At 36.2% G+C, this 23,879-nt stretch overlaps 1 protein-coding gene across 1 annotated transcript in view; it reads left to right on the top strand.

Moving 5' to 3' along the window:
* greb1 (growth regulating estrogen receptor binding 1) overlaps positions 1-23,336 on the top strand; it is a 45,102-nt gene extending 21,766 nt beyond the window's left edge. Inside the window, exons 10-32 of the mRNA XM_056477559.1 lie at positions 332-517; positions 2,679-3,029; positions 4,536-4,664; positions 4,751-4,852; positions 5,250-5,447; positions 5,775-5,955; positions 6,047-6,233; positions 6,336-6,472; positions 7,932-8,280; positions 10,118-10,233; positions 11,533-11,738; positions 14,496-14,971; positions 15,055-15,157; positions 16,954-17,109; positions 17,208-17,347; positions 17,504-17,665; positions 17,792-17,996; positions 18,077-18,239; positions 19,613-19,840; positions 19,926-20,061; positions 20,134-20,334; positions 22,511-22,649; positions 22,755-23,336. Of these exons, the coding sequence (XP_056333534.1) occupies positions 332-517; positions 2,679-3,029; positions 4,536-4,664; positions 4,751-4,852; positions 5,250-5,447; positions 5,775-5,955; positions 6,047-6,233; positions 6,336-6,472; positions 7,932-8,280; positions 10,118-10,233; positions 11,533-11,738; positions 14,496-14,971; positions 15,055-15,157; positions 16,954-17,109; positions 17,208-17,347; positions 17,504-17,665; positions 17,792-17,996; positions 18,077-18,239; positions 19,613-19,840; positions 19,926-20,061; positions 20,134-20,334; positions 22,511-22,649; positions 22,755-22,918 (4,415 nt within the window). The 3' untranslated portion in view covers positions 22,919-23,336. The remainder of the gene's footprint in view (positions 1-331; positions 518-2,678; positions 3,030-4,535; positions 4,665-4,750; positions 4,853-5,249; positions 5,448-5,774; positions 5,956-6,046; positions 6,234-6,335; positions 6,473-7,931; positions 8,281-10,117; positions 10,234-11,532; positions 11,739-14,495; positions 14,972-15,054; positions 15,158-16,953; positions 17,110-17,207; positions 17,348-17,503; positions 17,666-17,791; positions 17,997-18,076; positions 18,240-19,612; positions 19,841-19,925; positions 20,062-20,133; positions 20,335-22,510; positions 22,650-22,754) is intronic.
* The last annotated feature ends 543 nt before the right edge of the window (positions 23,337-23,879 follow it).

Below are 23,879 nucleotides of genomic sequence, written 5' to 3'. Positions count from 1 at the left end.
TTACTCTAGCACTTAATTCTCTGAGCACTAACAGTTCCTTTGTATAATTAGCACTTCTTGTGTGTATTGCCTCTTCTTGTTGAATCACTGAATGCCTCCTCAATTGTAAGTCGCTTTGAACAAAAGTCAGTTTAACAACTTGTATACATAGAATGCATATATACTTAAGCAACTTGGACACTTAGAGGGAAAAAGTAGCTCTGTTATTGGGAGGTTGGTGGTTGTTTAGTCTACTGAGTGACGTGAGCAGTATCCAATAGCAGTTCCCACGTCTTTATCATGGGCCAGCTGTTCATTTCTACTGTCTTTGTGTGTGTGTTTTTGTCTGTAGGGCATGGGACACTGCCTCATCTGTCTGGGAACCTTGAGGATGTGCTGGTGAGTGGCCTGCTGGAGAAATGCTATCGCAGTTCCCAGAACCTCCCACGTGTCTATGAGCAGTATGGCACCGCTCCGATCCAGCCCATCTCCACTGAGATGCTGATCCTGCTCACTGTCTACTATCTAGTGCAGCTTGGTGAGAACAACAGTATTCATGCAACCTCCACAGTCTTTTTATGCTCAGCAGTAAATGTTTTGATACTGGGAATGCCAAATATGATGAGTGTCCATTGAAAAACATCAGCTGTATTTACATTAGTGTTCCCAGTCTTTACAGCTTCATCAGTCACAATAATAAAAATGAAAAACTGATTAAAATTAAATGACTAAAACAAACCTTCGATAAAACTAATAATATAAGCTAATTCTAAATTGTTAATAGTATATAAATATTAATTATACTTAAATTACAGTTTAAAAACTAATTTACAACTCAAAATAATGTTGGCTAAAACAATATTGACTTACTGTTAATGAAAAACAAATGTTAAGTAAAGCATAATGTACATGTAGTTCGTTATTCTGAGAGAATTAAGTCAGACAGGCTTGTCAGGCTTATAAGTTTGAAAAGCTTTATTCTGCTAAATAATACTAAAATGACACTGGTTTACAATTAATTAAAAACTTATTCAAAATATGAATAAACAATGTCATTATAAATAAAAATGGTCTTAAAATGGTTTACAGTTAAACAAAAGCTCATTCAGAATATTAATAAATAGTATATAAATACTTCAATCACTGCTCATTTTTTTAATAAAAGATCATTCAAATGATATAAATGCTACTATTATAATAGCATATACACTCACCGGCCACTTTATAAGGTACACCTCACCCGTACCTGGCTGGACACCCTTTTGCCTTCAGAACTGCTTTAATCCGTTGTGGCATAGATTCAACAATGTACTGGAAATATTCCTCAGAGATTTTGGTCCATATTGACATGGAAGCATTACGTAGTTGCTGCAGATTTGTCGGCTGCACATCCATGATGTGAATCTCTCGTTCCACCACATCCCAAATGTGCTCTATTGGATTGAGCTCCGGTGACTGGGGAGGCCATTTGAGTACAGTAAACTCATTGTGATATTCAAGAAACAAGTCTGAGATGATTCATCCTGTGTGTTATCCTGCTGGAAGAAGCTCGAAGTAGATGGGTACACTGTGGTCTTAAAGGGATGGACATGGTCAGCAATAATCAGGTGGGCTGTGGCATTGACACGATGCTCAATTGATACTAATGGGCCCAAAGTGTGCCAAGAAAATATCCCCCACCATTACACCACCACCACCAGCCTGTTGATACAAGGCAGGATGGCTCCATGCTTTCATGTTGTTGACGCCAAAGTCTGACCCTACCATCTAAATGTTGCAGCATTGCAACATATTGTCCAATTTTGGTGAGCCTGCGCGAATTGTAGCCTCAGTTTCCTGTTCTTAGCTGACAGGAGTGGCACCCAGTGTGGTCTTCTGCTGCTGTAGCCCATCCGCCTCAAGTTTGATGTGTTGTGCGTTCAGAGATGCTCTTCTCCATACCTCAGTTGTAACGAGGGGTTATTTGAGTTACTGTTGCCTTTCTATCAGCTTGAACCAGTCTGGCCATTCTCCTCTGACCTCTGGCTTTAACAAGGCATTTGCGCCCACAGAACTGCCGCTTACTGGATATTTTTTTCTTTTTCTGTCTATTCTTTGTAAACCCTAAGGATGGTTGTGCATGAAAATCCCAGTAGATCAGCAGGTTCTGAAATACTCAGATCAGCCCGTCTGGCACCAACAACCATGCCACGTTCAAAGTCACTTAAATCACCTTTCTTCCTCATTCTGATGCTTGGTTTGAACTGCAGCAGATCATCTTGACCATGTCTACATGCCTAAATGCATTGAGTTGCTGCCATGTGATTAGCTGGTTAGAAATTTGCGTTAACGAGCGGTTGAAGAGGTGTACCTAATAAAGTGGCCAGTGAGTGTAAATGATAACAAAATAAAACATTTAAAAACTATGGCTTCATTCATATAATCGGTATAATAAAGTAGGCACAATTACATTCTTGATTTTGTGTTAATATTGCTTGTTATTTGTAAATATATATTTTTTAGTAAATTCAACATTTTAGACACTTCTAAATTCTGAAGGGTTTAAACATAGTATTTAAAAATATATACTTCCTTATTTATATAAATGAAAATTAACTCACTTTCCTTTGTCTTACGCCCTTCTTCATAAATGGAAATTATGTAATTTATTAGTGAATTATCAGCATGCATTAGTATATTTTTTCGTCATGTCACAACAGCACCTGACCAGGCTCCTGTGATGGAAGACTTGGAGCAAATCTTCATGCGCTCCTGGCGTGAGTCTCACCTGACAGAGATCCGGCAGTATCAGCAAACACATGCACAGTTTCCACCTCCTTTGCCCTGCCTCGCGCAGCCCCTCACTCCCTCTCAGCTGCCCTGGCTCGCCAAACTGGCCACCAGCTCATGTGGAGAAGGAGTTCTGGTGCTGGACACTGCACTCTCTCTGGCAGAGGCGCTGGAGGACACCTTTCACAGGCTGATGGATGGAAGATTGAGCCACACCAACTATGTGGTGATCATCTGCATGAACAGGAGCCAGGAAATAGAGTCATGTGTGGTGGTGACAGGTAAGTCACACATTTTCATATAACACATTTTAAAAAGACTTGAATTTCAGACATAAGGATTCAAGGCCAGGAAAGTACTTAAAAACAAACACAGGTCCTTGAAAGTGCATGAATTAGATTTGAAATGAAATTTCTAAAATTTTGTTGTTTCAACATAAATATGTCTATAATATATTTGTCATGCCATGCCCGTTGCCAGCCTGGTGAAAGGAGTGGTTCTTTTTCTCAAAAAATTTACCTTTTTGCTCATTTGCTCATTATATATCATAATTAATTTAATTATGATATATAAATGGTGAATTTAGGTTACATTTTAAGCTCTATTTTTAGCTAAATTAGCTTGTCAGATGGTCAGCATAACCAAACTCTTTGATGTTCCAAAAAGATTTCCTAAATATTTAATATGAAATATGACAAATATTTATTTAAAAAATAATAATTTATTACTTCATATTGTAATTTAACAAACTAATAACAAAAATAACAAACTGGCCACTTTCCTCAGTCAGAATGTGGCCATTTGACTATGAAAAAAATCAAACATAATAATAATAATATTAATGAATATAATAATAATAATTTAGAGCTTCATATTTTTTTTTGCCTCTCTTGTAAAAAAAGTACATTTAAGAATTCATAGATAGCAACAATAGCTAAAATAGCATTCAAATTTATTTTAATATTGGTCACTTTTGGTGCTTCACACTTTTTTATTGGTCATGTTTTCTTTTAGGAGTAAGGTCTAAGATTTAGAATAAAAGTTACCTGTCAAATGTTTTCTCTATTTAAAAACAATACAGCAAAAGATGACTTCGCTTTTGTCAGATATTTTCTTGCACAGTTAGATGTTGGACTTAGAGCCTTAAAGCCTTTTTGGTGGGTTATTTCTACTATTTATGATGGCATAGCAGTCAAAATAGGACAAATGAGCGTAAGTATGGGACAAATTCTGGAACCACCTGAACTCCCTGACTGCATGCTGTTTTAATTGTAATATTTCTAGAAATGTTTAATTAAAAAGTCTTACATTAAAATCTTACACAAGAACTATGACAAATAATGCACATTTTATAAATATTTCAGAAACCAGTTTTGTATTATATATGGCCAGTATATTACCAGAATATTACCAGTTTTGAATTCAACAACTTTTATTTAAATTATTTGAACATTTGAACAACACTTTAAACTTTTTTAAAAATTACACATTTAAGACGTCATCACTCTGACATGTTTAATGTAAATAATAAGTGTAAGAGAAATATTGTGTACTGTAAGGACTTTCATGGCGCTACATATGCTGGTGCTTGATTTGAAATTAACAGTGCTTTAATAAGTCCTTGAATCAGCTGTTTATGAGTGGGAACCCTGAATAATAAAGGTAATTTTTTTTAAAAATGTGTTTAGACTTTTGGATTTGGATTTTTTTCATTTTCAGAACAGATGTTTGTCTGCAATGGAATTGAATTCAAATTTGATTATAAGTTTATATACAATTTCCCATAGGGAAGCACCAGACTCGTGCTCTAGCTGAGAGTCTTCTTTCTCCCAGTGATTGTGTGAGAGAGATTGTTCATGAACTGTCTTCTGGGATGGCAGCAGAGTTGGCGTCCTATTTCAGCTCTTTAGGTCCAGGTAACACCTATTCTTTGCTTTGTTAATCTTTCCTCTGCTATTTTTGGAACGCAGTTTTTAAAAGCATTTCTATGCTACTTTTTCAGATGGAGATGTGGAAGCTTTGCTGGAGAAAGCCAGCCCTGAAAACGCCTCCCAGTATTCAGCCATAGAACCATCAGGAGACAGTCCTAAACCCAAGTGCACTGGTGAGACAACTCGTCTGTTTAAAGGAACAGTTCACACAATAATGAAAATTGAATCATTATTTACTGACCCTCGAGTGGTTCAAAACCTTTATACTTTTCTTTTTTCTGCTGAACCTAAAAATATATAGTTTGAAAAAACCTGGAAACCAATAACCATTGACTTCTATAGTTGGACAAAAACAAATACTATGAAAGTCAATGGTTACAGGTTTCCAGATTTGCGTTCAACTGTAAAAAGAAAGTCATACAGGTTTTGTGACAAGTGAAGGGTGAGTAAATGATGACAGATATTTCAGTTTTGGGTGAATTATCTCTTTAAGTATTCAACTATGATGTTAATCCGATGAATATCTTCGGGAAAGGCATGTTGACCCTTTAGTGTTAATTGTTTTTACAGAATACTTTGTAGAGTGGCATGAGATTCGGCCCATTCAACTTGCCTTGGCACGGAAGCTGCTCTCACATGTTTGCGCCATCGCTGATTCCAGCACACAGAACCTGGACCTCGGTTCCTTTGACAAGGTTGACTTTTTAATCTGCGTTCCACCCTCAGAGGTCACCTTTCATCAAGTCGTCCTTCACCTGTGGAACTCGGGTAAAGAACAGCTACTTATTACCCTTAAGCCTCATTCAACCATACTAAAAGAGAAGTACATTTCAAGCTTAGTTTATCAAGTAAACTTTTTATTGGAAGTAAACTAACATCGTTATACTTGTAATATATTTGGAAAGGTATAATTTATATACCTCTTGAAACTAAATTGAACCATCTTTGAGTACATGGCCATATTTTAAAAATATATATAAATAAATAAGCAAGTAAATAAATATATATATATATATATATATATGACTAAGTTCTGTGGGTTACTTACCTGACCTCTCTATTGGTGACCTTCACCTTCTTCTGTTGTCATTTTAGGAGTGTTACGGGAGTTAGGACTCGACCAAGACTGCTTGTCCCTTAAGGAGGCTGAGCAGTACGTGGTACAGCTGAACCAGAGTGCAGTGGGAAAGATCAACAGCCTCATTCAGAAGTCAAAAATGAACCCCTACACACTCTTTATACTGGTGCATGATCACGCACACTGGGACGTCAGCAGGTAATCTGACCTCTCATGCTTCTCCTTTAACCATAGACTCCTATTCGCTTGGCTTTTGCTGGAACAGTCTCTTGCATATTCATTCTTCTAGCAGTGGGCAGTGCAGTGGAGGAGACTCTAGTGTGGGACTAGTGGACGGTCTGCTGAACTGCAGGCAGATTCGAGACGCTGCCAATATCCTGACACTCCACGTGACTTCATTCCCCTTCACCCTGCAGACTCAGTACACCCGCATTAGCCCATACAATGAGATCCACTGGCCTTCAGGATTCAATAATGTAGGAATATCATATAAATGTTAAAATCTCTCATTGCAGATGATTACGAACACGTTTTTTCGAGCGGTTTTATATATTGTTTATGTGTTTTTGTTCACCTAGGATGTAGATCTTTATCATGAGAAGACAAAGTACTTCGGTGTCTCCGAGCTGCTAGAAACGACCCGCTCTGGAAGTGGCCTTCCTCTGCTACGATATGACAGTTCATTTGAGAGTATGGCTGCTGCCCTGGAGGAGAGGTGTGATTTCAGTGTTAATGAAAATAGGTTTCAATATTGCATCTATTAATTTATGTATAGTTAATATACATTAAAATATTTTTAAGCATCAAAAGCAAAACAATAAATCTGTAATATACTGTTCATTTTTATCATTATTTATAGATTCACACCCAGTAAATGGAATCAAGTGCATCAATTATTTAAATATCAAAATAAAACATATGTGTCATTTATTTTAAAACAACAATCATTTAATGACATAAAAAGACATCTGTGAATATTTGCTTGAATGTGTGTGTGTGTGTATATATATGTATATATATATATATATATATATATATATATATATATATATATATATATATATATATATATATATATATATATATATATATATATATATATATATATATATATATATTAACATTTACATATACATATATATATATACATTTACATATATATATATATATATACACATTTACATATACATATGAAGAGTTCAAATGCAAAAATCTTTAAATGCCTTGTAAAATGTCTCCCATATTTCTGTTCAGTTATTTCACTTTAAGGCAATGAAAATAACTTATTTGTCACTATAAAAGTAAAATTACTGAGTCCGTACACAGGAGTCAGAGAAAAAGTTGGCGGTTCATTCTGCTGTGGCGACCCCAGATTAATAAAGGGACTAAACTGAAAAGAAAATAAATGAATGAATGTTACAACTTACAAGAGATTTCAATTTCTTTAAATCCTTGCAGTTCTTTTAAAAATAGGAAAGACACAATTGTGTATACATTTTTGGTCATTTAAAAATTTTTTCTGGGGTAGTAAATTTGCGTAATAGAATGTTTTTGAATTATTATGTTACACATGGTCACACACATGGTTAATGATGCTGAAAATTAAACTATAATAAACTATAAAACCTTTACATTAATTTAGGAGATGCTTTAATCCAAAACAGATTACAAATGAGGATAAAAGAAGCACTTCAAATCAGACCAGAGAGCAGCAATATATAAATACCATGACAAGTATAAATTATTATTTATTTATTTATTTATTTATTTTTAAATGAGTCTTTTGAGTGTTTGTAGAAAAATGCCTAGAGCATGTAATGAGGAAAGAGTATGTTTTAAACAGGTGGTTTATCAAGCCCACTAACCCGCATGAAGCACACTCTGAATTGCACATTTTCCCAGAAACATGGTTTGTTAAAAAAAGTGTCTGGTGTATATAATAATAATAATAATAATAATAATAATAATAATAATATTAGTAGTAGTATTAGTATTATTAATATTACAAAATTCACAAATAAAATATCCTTTACTCTATTTTTAATGGAAAAAAACAGTCAGCATAAGAGACTTCAATCAAAAATATATAACCAACCTCAAACCTTTTCCTCTCTCTTCATTGAATGCAATGCTTTACTAGCTTGTATAAACTCCCACTCCTTTCTTTCCTTCAGGTTCCCAAAACTACACAGCGCTGTGATTCGCACCCATGTCCTGATCCAGCATTACTCTCTGGCCCTGATGGCTACAGCGGGCGGCCAGGCTTTACAGGCTCTGCAGAAGCACATCTCAGTGGAGACGCTAGAGATGGTGCAGTGTCTCCTCAACACCTCTCAGCATTGTCCCAGCCGTCATGGTCACATGCTGCTCCTGAGGATTCCGTCACCGGCTCTCGCTGCCTTGGCACACCAGCGTCTCTGCCATGTGCGCAACAGACTCGGCCTTCACAAGCAGTTTGAGGTCATCCTGGGGGATCCATGCTCCGCTTTTTCTGTAGGAAAACACTTCCTGGACCAATTGAGGGTATTTACCTTTCATCTGTTTGTTGGATATGATGCCTGGCCAATAAAAAAAAATATTTGAGAGTCGATAATATAACCTTAAGTGCAGTCATTGATGTGTTTCTGGGTTGTGTTAAAATCAAAAACATAATATTGAAAGACTTTTCCAATAAGTGAAGTTTATTTATAAACTAATTTCGAGAGGATCACGTGCTTATGATTGATCAAGGCTGGTACCACATCAGCTCATGATTGATTCACCAGTCAGATGATTCCTAACTCACTAAAAATAACCAGAGTTTTCTTATCTCAGTATCTTCGTCTTAAAGAATCCCCCCTACCCACCCCTAATCCTCCTCCTTTCCAGATGGGTGACATGGCAGCCTAGTGATTAGCACTGTTACCTCACAGCAAGAATGTCTCTGCTTAAAGTCCCTACTAAATCAGTTGACATTTCTGGGTGGAGTTAGCTTGTTCTCTCCGTGCTCGAGTGTTTTTTTTTTCCACAGTCCAAAAACACACACCCTAAGTAAATTGAACATAACAAATGAATACCATAGCCAAGCTCTTAGCAAGTGTACATCTCTCCTTAGCCATCTTATATCTGTCACTAGCCAGAAATAAGTCGGGGGAGTTCATCAAGATCTACCTGAGCTCAAACTCCTCTCTTGCCCTGCAAACGGGAGGGAGCCCAGGCCTCGAGGATCTCATAAGCTCAGGGATCTCTCCTGGGACAGCATGCCAAACATTATTATTAGCTTTATTATTAATCATCAGCTAAGTGTGAACTCTTGAAAATATTTTAAAAGACTTCACATCATCTACTGTACATATTGTTGTTCTTCTAGTGATGTGACTTGCTTTTCTTTTCATTTGTATATCACTTTGGATTAAAAACATGTGCTATGTGAATACATTTTAAATTATTGGCAACAGATCTACTAAACTTAACTGAAGGTCCAGTAATACTTCAAACAAACACGAGGAACAAACTGAAATGATGCCATTTTGAACAATAACCAACCGAAATGAAACTTTTTATAGAGTTAATTTCGACAGTTCAAAACAACTCACCAAGGCAAACTTTTTAGGGAGTCTGTTTTGAACTGCTTTAAATGAACCCAAAAAAGAACTTAATTTTGGTCGCATTTTGTTGGAAATGGTGTTATTTCAGTTTGTTAAATTTTGTTTGGAAACTGGAACTTGATTTCTTCCCCCACATCGTTTCTCATTCCACAAAGGTCAGACAGAAGAACGACATCCAAAACAACACTAGCCACTTGAATACACTGGAGAGTCGAGTAGCAGAGCTGGTACAGATGTATCTGCACCTGTATGATCGCTTGCTAAGAACCTTTAAAGACTCACAGGGCATCACACACTGTGATAAGAAGCTCACTTTGTTTTTATTCCTTAAACAACTACAATAAATGCATTTCAAGGTTAATCTGGTTTCAATTGTGAAAGAAGGATTTATTGACCACCAACGGACCTGAACATCACTAAACATCTGGAGATATGGGGTTTCGCTTCGGCACATCCCAAAGATGTTCAGTGCGGTTCAGGTCAATTGGTGCTCAATTCATATGGAAAAAATCAACCTTTGTCCACAGCATGAGCCAAAGAACTTTAGAATTGTCCTCCTTCAATTTGATGGGTTATTAGAATTAAAAATCTAAACACTGCATTATTTAATGTTAACATTGCAATTTCTAAACATATAATGTGCTAAAAACAAATTAAATATTTGCTTGTTTAAATCTAAAAAAGATACTTATTTGGCCATCATTTTTTTTGGTGTATTATTGCTGATATCCATCATTAATTTGTGGATCCATTTGCTCTTAATGTGTCTCCAGGTATGGCTGAAGATCTTAGATCCAGACTGGGCTCCTCGCACGTATCTAGAGCTGGAGGCTTTACCCTGTATTCTCATCCTAACCGGCATGGATCCACAGGGAGAATCTTTACCCAGGTTAAACACTGATAGCAACTTGCTTATTTCTTAGCCTATGGATTATTAAAGAATTACATATGTAAATGTTTAGACAACATTAGAGCAATGAAACTGTCAAATATCTACTTATTATTTGATTTAATTAAATAAAAAAAGGCTTCTATTTCTGCTAAATGTTTAATTATTTACCTAAAACTGTTTACCTAGAAATGGGCCTTTTAAAGCTTGCTAATCTATTTTGTTTGTTTACTGAGAAAATGGTTGGTAAATTTGTACAGAGGTCAGCAAGACCTCAGAAAAATAATTACCGGAGGCAATTTAAGGTCTTTTTCAAAGTTATTTTGTGTTGTCACCATTTTTCTAAATGGTGAGTGAGTTGCAAGTTTTTTAATGACAGATTTCAGTATCACTTTAATCATAATACTACATTACTATATTATTCTATATAGATCATGTGTTAAATTGTAAATATCATGTTTTAAGCTATATATTGCTATTATGAGATCATGAAGAGAAAACGTGCTAGCAAGATTTGATTTGAGAGCACAAAGAGAGCTGTTCCTTTCAGTGGAAATTAATCAAGTCTTGGAAAATTATTAGTAATTCATAGCAAATAGCTAATATTATATCACAAATAATCGCTCTACTTTCATGATTTGTACTACACGAGTTGCACACCACATCTTTTAAAATGTGAATACATTATTTTATATGAATATACAATGCTAATGTTTGCATTGTCATCTCATCTTGTATTGTTGAATGTTGCCATATTTGATGATTAGAGAGATTGTTTGGACTGTTCGTTTAGTACCTTGTAGGCCTTGTCACAATAATAATTATATATCGACTTTATCGATACATATTTACAAATAATGTTAAAGCCATTTTACAATGACATTTACATTGTACCTCATCGGTGTTAAAGTTTATAATTGGACATTTACCTATTAGGACATTTAAAAGTATATATAATAGGACATTTTATCTTTTTAACATCAAATTATAGATTCTAAATAACCTTAAGAATGATTTTAAATGGTTTATGGCAATTTGTATTATTATCCTGTTATATAATCATTATATAATCAATGGCATAAAATAATCTCAAAAGAACATTAATATCAATATATGATAATAATATCGCTTATCACAACAGTTTCTGCGACAATATATCGCACAACAAAAATTCCTTATCATGACAGGCCTTATACCTTGAAATGAAAGTGTCTCATCCATACCTTTGGATTTTCATCCGATTTATGACCACATTTACTATAGGCTTACCTCACACCCATGTTGTTCCTCTGTCTTCAGATCTCTGAAGTATTGTGACCTGCGTGTTATCAGCTGCTGGTCTCTGCAGCGCACCACCCTGGAGCAGGAGCTGGGACTGGCCGCCTATTTACTCAAGTCAAAACAAGATGCCCAGCATCGGCCGCATGCACCCAGTGACCTCTCTGAGAGTGACCCTGAAAAACTCAGCAGCACTGACAACGAGGAGGAAGAGGTTGTGGTGGATGGTCAGTATTGCAAAGCTGGAATACATAAGCGTAAACCAAATACTGTGAAATATATTGGGAATTATTACAGAATAAGGATCATTTATACTCTTAATTAGACATTGTCATGGTCAAGTCCAGTGTTGGGGAAAGTTACTTTAGAAAGTAATGCATTACAGTATCGAGTTACTCCCCAAAACATTAACTAGTTGCATTACATTGTATAATAATGTAGGATAATGTTATCTTCTGAGAACTTCCTGATGCCTATACTTGCCTTATATCCAGAATAATGAAAGTTTAAAGCAATGTGTTTTTGCTACTGTTATACTTTTTGTCTTATTAGTTAAGTAAAATTACTGTCCAATCCCCTTTTTTGATGCGTCCAAAATATTGAGAATACTTGCATCACAGAAATGTAAGGCTCTGCCATCTTGGTTTTTGTCTGTTCCTGCATTCTCTTATTGAGTGTGTGATTCAATATGACTATGTTCATTTCAATTTAGCTATTTATTTTTTAAATGCTAATTTATTAACTCGCATTACATTTCTGTAAAAGTAACTGAAATATTATTACTTAATTTTTTAAATAATGTATTACTGTACTCATTGCTTAGGAAAGTAATATTATTAAGTAACTCGTGTTACTTGTAATACTCTACCCCCAACACTGGTCAAGACACACCACACCTGCCCAAAATCAGATAGTTAGAGAGGAAGAATATCAAAATGTTAGTCAGCTCAACCTTATACCATCTTCAGTCTTCAGCACAGCTTTTGGGAGGAAAATAAGACTATTACCCAAGATTTCAGCATCTCCTCATTGTCCTCCAACACCTCATGTAAGAATATCCACTTCAAATGATGCATGTGCAGATGGGTAGAACTGCTTCTTCCTTTGGGGATATTTCAATCAATCAGAATCAAAATCAATATTGATTTAAAATGAAATGCTGACTTTTAACACATTTTCTACTATCTTTGTATCAGTACTGTTAGAAATGCTCTGGTCTACTGACAATAAATCAAGTACCTTTTTTGGTCGTTCTTTGTTCCAGACTTATCCAAAATGTCTGTAATCTGTAAACAAGATGTCAACAGAGACCTAAAGGCTGAGCACAGTCATAACAGCAGGCAATCTACTATAAAGGGCAGAGCAGTACAATATTTACAAGAATTCTTACTGGAAATAATACTGGAAAAAATCTCAGAATACTGAATTGAGGGAGGGTTTATATGGAGGTGAACTGATCATCTTCAGGAAGGTTTAGATTGTATATTATTTTCGACAATGCATATTTAAAATCAGATCTATAAATGCTGAGGTCCTTTGTTTACAGCCCCATACTGGCAGAGTGAATCTGCATTTTGATTTAAACCGTTTCACTGAACCTATTGTTTTTGTTTTGTGCAGGAATGTTTTATGTAGCCTCATTTCAGGTTTTAAAGCCAGGATTTTGAAATGATAAGTTATATTTGAAACTTCCCATGCTACATGTACAGAATGTAGCATCTTTCTTTGATTAAAATGCAGTGGTTGCCTTAATTTTAAATGGTTCAGTCTGTAAAAGAGCAAATAAATAAATCAAATTGTACATGTACTGATATTTTTATTCTTTCTTGTTTCTTGCTTACAAAAAACTAAAATAAATGGTTTTTAAAAACTCTGGAAATGGAATCAGCCCCTTTTTTGTATTTTAAAAAAGATTTGAATCATTTGAATCAGTGAATCAAAAATAAGCAATTGGAATCATTCCATTTGTTTGCAAAAATATGGCAACCAAAATCAGACTTGATAAATATTGGTGTATCACTAGTTACAGTGTATGAATATAGAATATGTGCTCTTTCTCTATGCACATGGATATCCTTGCTTATCCATTGGCACAAGTTGTCATTTAATTGTAACTTTTCTGTTTTGTTAGTTAAACAGATAGTTCGTGCCAAAAGGAAAATCCTGTCATTGTTTACTCACCCTTCACTTGTTCATTTGAGTTTCTTTCTTCTGTTGAACACAAAAGAAGGTATTTTGAAAAATGCTGGGACCCATTGACTTTATTTTTTTCTATTATGGAGGTCTATCTGTGCCACCGACCATCATTCTTTAAAATATCTTCTTTTGTGTTGAACAGAAGAAAGAAACTCGTAAAGGTTTATAAACACATGAGGGAAAGTAAATGATTAGGTAATTTAAAATTTTGGGTGAAATAACCCTTTTGTTAGTTAAAATAATATATGTTAAATCTTATTTTATTTATTTATTTTTTTTTGCCAACTTAACTGCATAAACACCCTGGAATGGCATGGAATGCACAACCTATGACAGAACTATCACTTTAAAGTGACAGTTCACCCAAAAGGGAAAATTCTGTCATCATCATTCTCTAACCCTTGACTTGTTCCAAACCAGTTTAAGTTTTTTTGTTTGTTTTGAACACAACAGAAGATATTTAAAAGAATGTTGGAAACTGAAACTGACCACTGACTTGCATATCAGAAAAAAATAATACTATAAAAGTCAATGGTTACTGGCTTCCAACATTCTTCAATGTATCCTCATTTGTGTTGATCAGAACAAAATAACACAAACAAGCAGAGAGTGAATTAATGACAGAATTATCATTTTTTGTGTATTTTTAACAATAATAAAGCATATGAAAAAATATTGGGCAAAGTGGGCGTTGCTTTTTAGAAAGAAAACTGGTAAATTTAAAGTTTGCATTATGTATTTTAAGGAATCATCTAAAATTGACCTTGCCTCTCTCTGGTGGTCTATAGTAAACAACGATCTCCCTAGACTGGGTAACCAGGCCTCCCCAGCTGCCTCTCAGCGCCCACAGCCTGACTGGAATCCTCTGGATCCAGAAAAGCAGCCCAAGCAGAGGCGACAGTCTAAATCCACCTCGTCTGGCTCTTCGTCCACACGGGCTTCTCCTCTGCGGCAGAGTTGCTCCTGGGCACGTAACCTCAGTCGTCCACCAGTGGTGCTGCTTCCTAAAGCCGTCTACGACCTCATCACTACTGTGGATTCCAGTGGTCTGCCCAAGTCAACTTCTTTCCTCCCTCACCCTTCAGTTGAGTGGGTTAGCTCCTTTAGACCCCTTCTCAGCAAGATGATGACCTGCACTGAACAGTCACTGTATTATCGCCAATGGACAATCCCCAAACCCCATCACATGGACAGCACTAACCGAGCTGAAGGACGAACTGATAACTTCCACCCACGAAAGCTGCTTCTGAGCGGGCCCCCACAGGTAAATGAGGATTTAGAAGACTAAACAATTAATGGCGGTGACTGCATTTGAATGATGGGTTACAATGGAATTTGTGTGTTCAGGTGGGGAAGACAGGGGCATATCTGCAGTTCCTGGGGATTCTATCCCGTATGCTGATTAGGCTGATGGAGGTGGACATCTATGATGAGGAAGACATCAACTGCAGTAAGTATTTTGGAAGGAATCATGGGGTCATTATGACTGACAGACACATAAGAGTCCACATAAGAGGACCAAAAATGAAAACTTCTGTTCTCTAATTTAAATACATCATGGCCACATTGTATAAATTTATTGTCTTAATTTCATTATGATTAAAATGAGGGAGCAATTTAGTACATGGATGTGATTTAAGCTACCATAATGGGTAACAAAATTAAGTCACGTAGATGAAACTTAGTATGTAGCCACAATATATATCAGGGATAGGCAGCTTCTGTCCTTGAGGGCCACTGCCCTGCAGAGTTTAGCTTTAACCCTAAAGAAATACAACTGCCTGTAGCTATCTAGTGATTTTGAGCACATTCTGTGCACTCCAAATGGGATATATTACCCTACAAATGGCACCTTAGAGTACTTTTCCAAACCAGAGTGCTCAAGCTGACCATTTTTGAAGGGCCCCTAGGAATGAAGCATTTCGTTAGGTACAACTGATGGACACATCAGACCTCTATGATCCTTTTTGTAGGGAAGTTGTTTGGTGTAAAACAGTCTATTCCATTTGGAAGGGCTCATCCCAATTCCTAAATCCCTTCCAAGCTGTCAATCCAGAGGGTAAACCCTTCGAAGGGATTAGGGCATAGGGATGACTAATTATGAATGGAATGCAGTGATTAATTACCTTGTTTAGTTGTGTTTAATAAAACTAACCCAATCAGTTGGGTTGGAGCTAAACTGCGCAGGACAGAGGACCTCCAGAACCAAAGTTACACGTATCTGATATACAGTTGAAGTCAGAATTTTTAGCCCCCCTGTTTATTTCCCCCCCCCCCCAATTTCTGTTAAACGGAGAGATTTTTTTCAACACATTTCTAAACATAATAGTTTTAATAACTCATTTCTAATAACTGATTTCTTTTATCTTTGCCATGATGACAGTAAATAATATTTTTTAAGACACTTCTATACAGCTTAAAGTGACATTTAAAGGCTTAACTAGGTTAATTAGGTTAACTAGGCAGGTTAGGGTAATTAGGCAAGTAATTGTATAATGTTGGTTTGTTCTGTAGATTATTAAAAAAAATTGCTTAAAGGGGCGAATAATTTTGACCTTAAAATGGTGTTTAAAAAATTAAAACCTGCTTTTATTCTAGCCAAAATAAAACTTTCTCCAGAAGAAAAAATATTATCAGACATACTGTGAAAATTTCTTTGCGCTGTTAAACATCATTTGGAAAATATTTTAAAAAGAAATAATTCAAAGGGGGGCTAATAATTCTGACTTCAACTGTATATGTAAATACATTTTCACACTCTTATTCCCCCAACCACCCATAGTCAAAAACTCGTAGAGATCTAACTTAAAAATGGCAAAAACGATTACCAACTTTACCAAAACAATAATAAAAAAATCAACATATAAAACCCATTTGGCTCAAAAATCAGAGGGAGCATGAAACCTTTTGTTGTATTTTTAAAAAAATACAAAAAATGCCCAAAAGCTAATCTAAGTGCCAGGCCATCTATCTGATGAAAAGCCGGTGTGCTTGATATATTACGCAGTTTGTGTGAGCCTTTTTAATTCAATACATTGGTATTCTTGGAGTTTTGGTGTTGCTGCCTTTTTGAATATGCATTTTTCATGAGAACGTTTTACAAATTTTAATCTGGTATTGCGACAAAATAATGTCTATTTGTATCAGTTTCTGTCAGACCCTTAAAGGGATCATTCACCCCATTCATATCTTGACATCCTATACAGTATGTATCAGTGAAATGATCTATATTTTTTTATTCTTCAGGATGTGAGACAGATTTGGCACGATATCATCAACCTGTTGCATCATGCCCCAACACCGAGACTGTAAGAGGGATGCCTTTTGATTACACCATCCATGACCCTAAATACGAGGACATTAGCACTGTCTACTCACCAGACTTCACTCCAAATTCAGATGGTGAGACTCTCAAGACAATCGTGAATTGACTTTTAGTTGAGTCTGAAGGTGTACATTTAAGTAGGTAAATGTTATTCAAATTATCTTTACTTCTTTAGATGGAAACTCCAGGAGGCAGGAAGATGTTTATCTACGCAGACGAACAGCACGGATCAAACTTTCTAAATACGCAGCATACAACACATATCATCATTGTGAACAGTGTCACCAGTATATGGGTTTCAATCCACAGTATCAGGTGAGTTCTTTTATCAAATAGCTCTTTTCAATACTTCATTCGGATTGGACAAAGACATTTTGACAGTACAACATCACTTACTATTTGGCTATAAACAGGAAAACCTTATTTTTATGCACATAATGTGTTCTGACTTCGTTTATTTTCTGTTTGCAGTTGTACGAGTCCACCCTTCATGCCTTTACCTTCTCTCATCTTTTACTGGGAGAGGAAATCCAACTCTACTTCATCATCCCCAAATCTAAAGAGCACCACTTCTCTTTCAGCCAATCAGGAGGCCAGTTAGAGAGCATGAGACTGCCACTTACTTCTGATTGGGTAATGAACTAATAATGCCAAATGTACCATGAGTGCATGATAACAATGGCATAAATTAGCTAAGTTGATTAAGCTTGACTAGTTACAGACTTTTAGTGACTAAAATCTAGATTTTAATGCTTGCAGAGTCCGGATGCTATCAAAAGTCCAATTTTCACACCCACCACTGGTCGACATGAACATGGCCTGTTTAATCTCTATCATGCAATGGAAGGAGCCACCCATCTGCACATTCTAGTGATTAAAGAGTATGAGATGGCCGTATACAAGAAATACTGGCCCAACCATATAATGCTTGTCCTGCCCACGGTCTTCAATGGAGCTGGAATAGGTAACCATCAGTAGATTATACTGGTCATGCTGTGGTCATTGCGAGGTCTAATAAATGTGCCTTCTCTCTCACATTCTCAGGAGCAGCTCACTTTCTGATTAAAGAGCTCTCCTATCATAACCTGGAATTGGAGCGAAGCAGGCGAGTAGAGCATGGCAATCGCCCACAAGATGTCTGGCCCTTCATCATCCTCGCAGATGATTCCTGTGTCATGTGGAACAGTGTTGATATAGATCCAAAAAGGTACTACATTTTGTGGTTTATTATATATTATTATATATATTTACTTTTAGCTAATGTTAATTAATGTTTTATTTTATTGTGTTATTAAAGAGAAAGCGAGAGATATTTGACTTTTGTAAATATCTATATAAATTGTAATATTATTTTATATGTATAATTATTGTAAAAATTTATAGTTTTTATTTAAACTTTATTTGTGAACTACACTGGTGGTCTTAGCCGGTCAAAAAGGGATGAACGCCTCTAAAATACCCGCTTTTTTCCAGTACAATGAAATATATTTTTCTTTAATAATATTTTTTCATATTTTATAGTAAAAAGGTGTGAGTGTGTGTTTTTCACTTTTATTTCAGTTTCAATTTTTTTATTTTATTGCAAACATTCTTAAACGTGGGGGTCACTGTGGCTCAGTGGGTAGCACCATTGCCTCACAGCAAGAAGGTCACTGGTTTGAGCCTTGGCTGGGTCAGTTGGCATTTCTGTGTGGAGCATATTCTCCCCGTGTTTGTATGGGCTTCCTCTGGGTGCTCAGGTTTCCCCCACAAGTCCAAAGACATGTGATATAGGTTAATTAGGTAAGCTAAAAATGGCTGTAGTGTATGTGTGTGAATGAGTGTGTATGGATGTTTCCCAGTGATGGGTTGCAGCTGGAAGGTTATCCGCTGTGTAAAACATATGCTGGATAAGTTGCCGGTTAGTTCCGCTGTGGCGACCCCAGATTAATAAAGGGACTAAGCAGAAAAGAAAATGAACGAATGAATTCTCAAACATTAACATTCTTATAAGTGTGTGGGTGTACGTGTCTATTTTACACTCTTGGTACTTTAGAGTGTCACGATTGAGTGTCAAATGGTGGATTTATATGTTTGCAGACAAAATATTCTGAGAATGTTCATATTTTTACCTATTTCCCATTCCTATCATATGGTAGTCATTTTTGATCGCTAAGACCACAAGTGTTACTAAAACCACTTAGCAAGCTCGAATCCTGGCCTCAATTTTTTTAAGTGTTCACAGACCAAATGCCAACATAATTAAGGAGTTTTAGACCATTCTGAGGATTCTGTAATTTAAAAATTTCAAAAAACAATATTTTATATTGGTATTGGTATATTGGTAAAATATTTTATAATTATACTAAAATAACTGAAGACCAGATAGTAACTGCCAGCAGATTAAACTATTTGTATTAGATAGAAAGTAATTTTTGTACATTTAATCTCTATTATTGTTATTATTATGTAAAATTTTAAATAAATATTTTTAAAAGTCCATTATTTTAAGATAATAGATCAGACTATATTGAACAGAATGTTGATCCAATCATTTGATCCTGATCGTCTATCTGAAATTCTGTGTCTGTATGTTTTTAGCGGCACCACCGGGACAGAAAGAAATGTGTCCTTGAAACAGGTTCTTCAGCACATGGAGTCTTCTCCAGATATTACTCAGTATGGTTTATGCGGCATGAGAAAGTGGTCCAGTCGTGGAGGTGGAGCTGGGGCTGGATGCCAAAAAGAGCCCTTCTCACGTGGACACCTCCACGACTTCCTCTTACTCAATGTGGACCTCACACAGAATGTGCAGTACAACCAGAACCGGTTAGTCCTGCAAAATAATTTAATTAGTTCATCCAGTATTATTGTCCAAATATTGACATCTTCCATTCAACTCTGTCCACAATAGTTTCACATGCGATGATGTGGACTTCAACCTGCGGGTACACAGTGCAGGACTCCTCATCTGCAGGTTCAACAACTTCAGTGTGATGAAGAAGCAGATTGCTATTGGTGGATATGGCACCTTCATCATCAAGACCAAGGTACGATCTAGTCAACATCCAAAGCCATTGTACTGTTCATCCAATTAAATGATTTTTCGGTTTCCTCCACAGATGACAGACGTCCCCACCACTATCCAGCCATCTCAATACATCTGTGCTCCAGACAGCAAGCATGTGTTTTTGGCCACACCAGCTCAATTACTGCTGGAGAAATACCTTCAGCACACCAGCCATCGCCTCTTCCCCCTTAGCGCCCAGAACTACAGCCACCCCATCCTCTCTGTGGACTGCTACTTGAACCTCGGACCAGAGGTACTTTAATATACTATTTAAAAAGAAAAAGACTGTAGACCTGTGTGAAATAAAACTGAAATCCCAAAATGGCTTAGTGTGATTAGCAAACAACAAATCCTGCACTGCCTGTTTGAGAATGATCCATGGCAATTTGTTCTTTTAAGCCTTTTTAAGATGTTAGTGTTTCAGAGTGCCTTGCTTTAAAGTTAATAGTGCTCTACAAACCATCTATGCATTTGAATGTGGGTCGTTTATAATGTGCATTTTGAGAATGCAACACATACCAACCATCTACCAAAATCAACTTCTAAAAGAAACAAATACACTCACCGGCCACTTTATTAGGTACACCATACTAGTACTGGGTTGGACCCACTTTTGCCCTCAGAACTGCCTTCATCCTTCATGGCATAGATTCAACAAGATACTGGAAATATTCCTCAGAGATTTTGGTCCATATTGACTTGATGGCATCACACAGTTGCTGCAGATTTGTCGGCTGCACATCCTTGATGCGAATCTCCCGTTCCACCACATCCCAAAGGTGCTCTATTGGATTGAGCTCTGGTGACTGTGGAGGCCATTTGAGCACAGTGAACTCATTGTCATGTTCAAGAAAACCAGCCATCAGAAGATGAGTACACTGTGGTCATAAAGGGATGGACATGGTCAGCAACAATACACAGGTAGGCTGTGGCGTTGACTTGATGCTCAATTGGTACTAATGGGCCCAAAGTGTGCCAAGAAATTATCCCCCACACCATTACACCACCACCAACAGCCTGAACCGTTGATACAAGGCAGAATAAATCCATGCTTTCATGTTGTTGACTTACAATTCTGACCCTTCCATCTGAATGTCGCAGCAGAAATCGAGACTCATCAGACCAGGCAACATGTTTCCAATCTTCTATTGTCCAATGTTGATGAGCCTGTGCGAATTATACCCTCAGTTTCCTGTTCTTAGCTGAATGGAGTGGCACCCGTGTGGTCTTCTGCTGCTGTAGCACTTCCGCCTCAAGGTTCGACGTTTGGTGCATTTAGAGATGCTCTTCTGCATACCTCAGTTGCAACGAGTGGCTATTTGAGTTACTGATGCCTTTCTATTAGCTAGAACCAGTCTGGCCATTCCCCTCTCACATCTGGCATCAACAAGTCATTTGCGCGAAAAGAACTGCCACTCACTGAATATTTTCTCTTTTTCTGACCATTCTCAAAGTCACTTAAATCACCTTTCTTTCCCATTCTGAAGCTCAGTTTGAACTGCAGCAGATCGTCTTGACCATGTCTTTTTAAAAATATTGTAAATATAGAACAATAGAAGAGTTTACAACATAACTATGGTCACATATTACAATAAGGTTCATTAGTCAATGTTAATTAATGCATTTACTAACATGAACAAACAATGAACAATACATTTACTACAGTATTTGTTCATGTTAGTTAACGTTAGTTAATGAAAATACAGTTTTTCATTGTTAGTTCATGTTAACTCACGGCGCATTAACTAATGTTAACAAGCATGGACTTGGATGTTAATAAAGCATTAGTAAATGTTCAGTTATGATTAGTAAATGCTGTACAAGTGTTGTTCATGATTAGTTTATGTTAGTAAATGCATTAACTAATGAACCTTAGTGTAAAGTGTTACCCGTAACTATAAATGGTGCAGTACTACAGTATCTTTTGAATCACCTTCAGGATTTAGTTCAATCTGATGGACAAAAAAAACTTGCAACCAATCAAAATGCCTTCTGCTTTAAAGAGTTGATGCATTTAAAGCAGAAGATGAGAAAACTGCACCACACATGTAAACAGGATAAAGCAATTATCATCCAAAGATGAACCTGAACTCATGAACTTAATTTAAACATTAATCCAACATAGGAGAAGCTTGAAAGTTTTGGACTAAAAAAAAGTTGATTCAGAAAAAAAAATTGAGAGTGTAATGTTGATGAATTGTAAAATTGTATTATATTTTGTCATTTAAATATAATAACTATTAGTGTTGTTGTTGTTAATTTTATTTTATTACTAATAATAATAAGTCATATTCGGTTTATACTGTATTAGAATAAAATAAAATCATTTTGAGACAAACTGTACAGCATTGAAAACAAGCACCTGTCTGCTTACATGATTGTAAATGAAAGTTTTTTTTATGTGTTTGTGTGTGTGTGTCTGTTTCTAGGTGACAGTTTGCTTCGTCAGCTCCAGACCTCACTCCATCAACTTCAGCACTACCGGACTGCTCTTCAGTGGCCTTCTCTTATACTTCTGTGACTCCTTTGTGACTCCTGGATTCCTCAAAAAGTTCCAGTTCCTGAAAGGTAAAGAGACGGGATATAAATACAAGCTCTGACTTTCTGTTTGCCTGTGTAACACTGTGATAAATACTGGAAAACCCTCTGTTTATTTGGTCTTTTCTGCTGTAGGAGCGACTCTGTGTGTGATCTGTCCTAATCGGAGCTCACTGCGCCAGACTGTGGTGCGGCTGGAACTGGAGGATGAATGGCGGTTTCGTCTAAGTGATGAGTTTCAGACTGCAAACGCCAAAGAGGACCAGCCTCTCTTTTTTCTCACAGGAAAACACATATGACCCCTCAAAGCTCAAAGACTCAATCACTTTGGTCTTATCAAGTGCCCTGTCTGTAAATAACATTATCTCTGTACATAATGCACAGGAAGTGCTGTAAATATTCTGCTTGCTTGATGATGTTGTTTTTTTAAACTCATACAGGAAAACTTGCATATTAACACACTCGAAACAGGATTTACTCCAGTCTTAAAAATGTTTAAAATGTATTTATTCACTGTCTCCTTTCTATGTTTTTATCTTTCTATGTTTTATTGTTTGATGTTTTGATTGTTTTTCTGTCACAGTCAGATCTTTTAACGTCAGCTCAATGCAGCTATGAAGTGTTTAAAAAAACAGATTGAAGTATTTTGTAGAAAAGAGTATTTTTGTAGCAGTATTTGGCGTGTTATGTGATGCGTGTGGAGAACGTAATGGTATTAAAGTACTTATATCATACATTTCAGATCTACAGCCTCTGCTCGTTATTGATTTTGTTTTGCTGTACCTCTCTGTGAACACTAGAGGGCAAAATAATATCTATTTCTCTCTCTGACTCTCACACACTTAATGTGTTTTGAGAGTTATGATACAAACTATAAAGGACTAAAGATATTTCTTCCAAATAAATATTTAGTAATTTAGAAGTTTTTTTTCTGACAATTAAAACAAAACAAAAAAATGCAGTATCGCACCTTTATTTTATGTGTGTACATGTTTTTTGTGACATACCAAGACAAAAATCTGTATAACTACATGTGTATGACACGTATTACAAGAAGACATTGCTCATGTCCTCATTTCTCAAAAAGCTTATAAATTATACAGAATGAGTTCAGAAAGTAAAACTGTTCCTGTAAGAGTTGAGTTAAGGCATAGGGTTGGGGTAGGGAAATAGAAAATACAGCTTGTACACTAAACTTACCGGACACTTTATTAGGTACACTTTACTAGTACCGGGTTGGACCCCCTTTTGCCTTTAGAA

The sequence above is a fragment of the Danio aesculapii genome, chromosome 17 (assembly GCF_903798145.1).
Source record: "Danio aesculapii chromosome 17, fDanAes4.1, whole genome shotgun sequence".
Lineage (NCBI taxonomy): Eukaryota > Metazoa > Chordata > Actinopteri > Cypriniformes > Danionidae > Danio > Danio aesculapii.
Note: the sequence above shows the minus strand (reverse complement) of the source record. Positions and strands in the feature narration are given on the sequence as shown.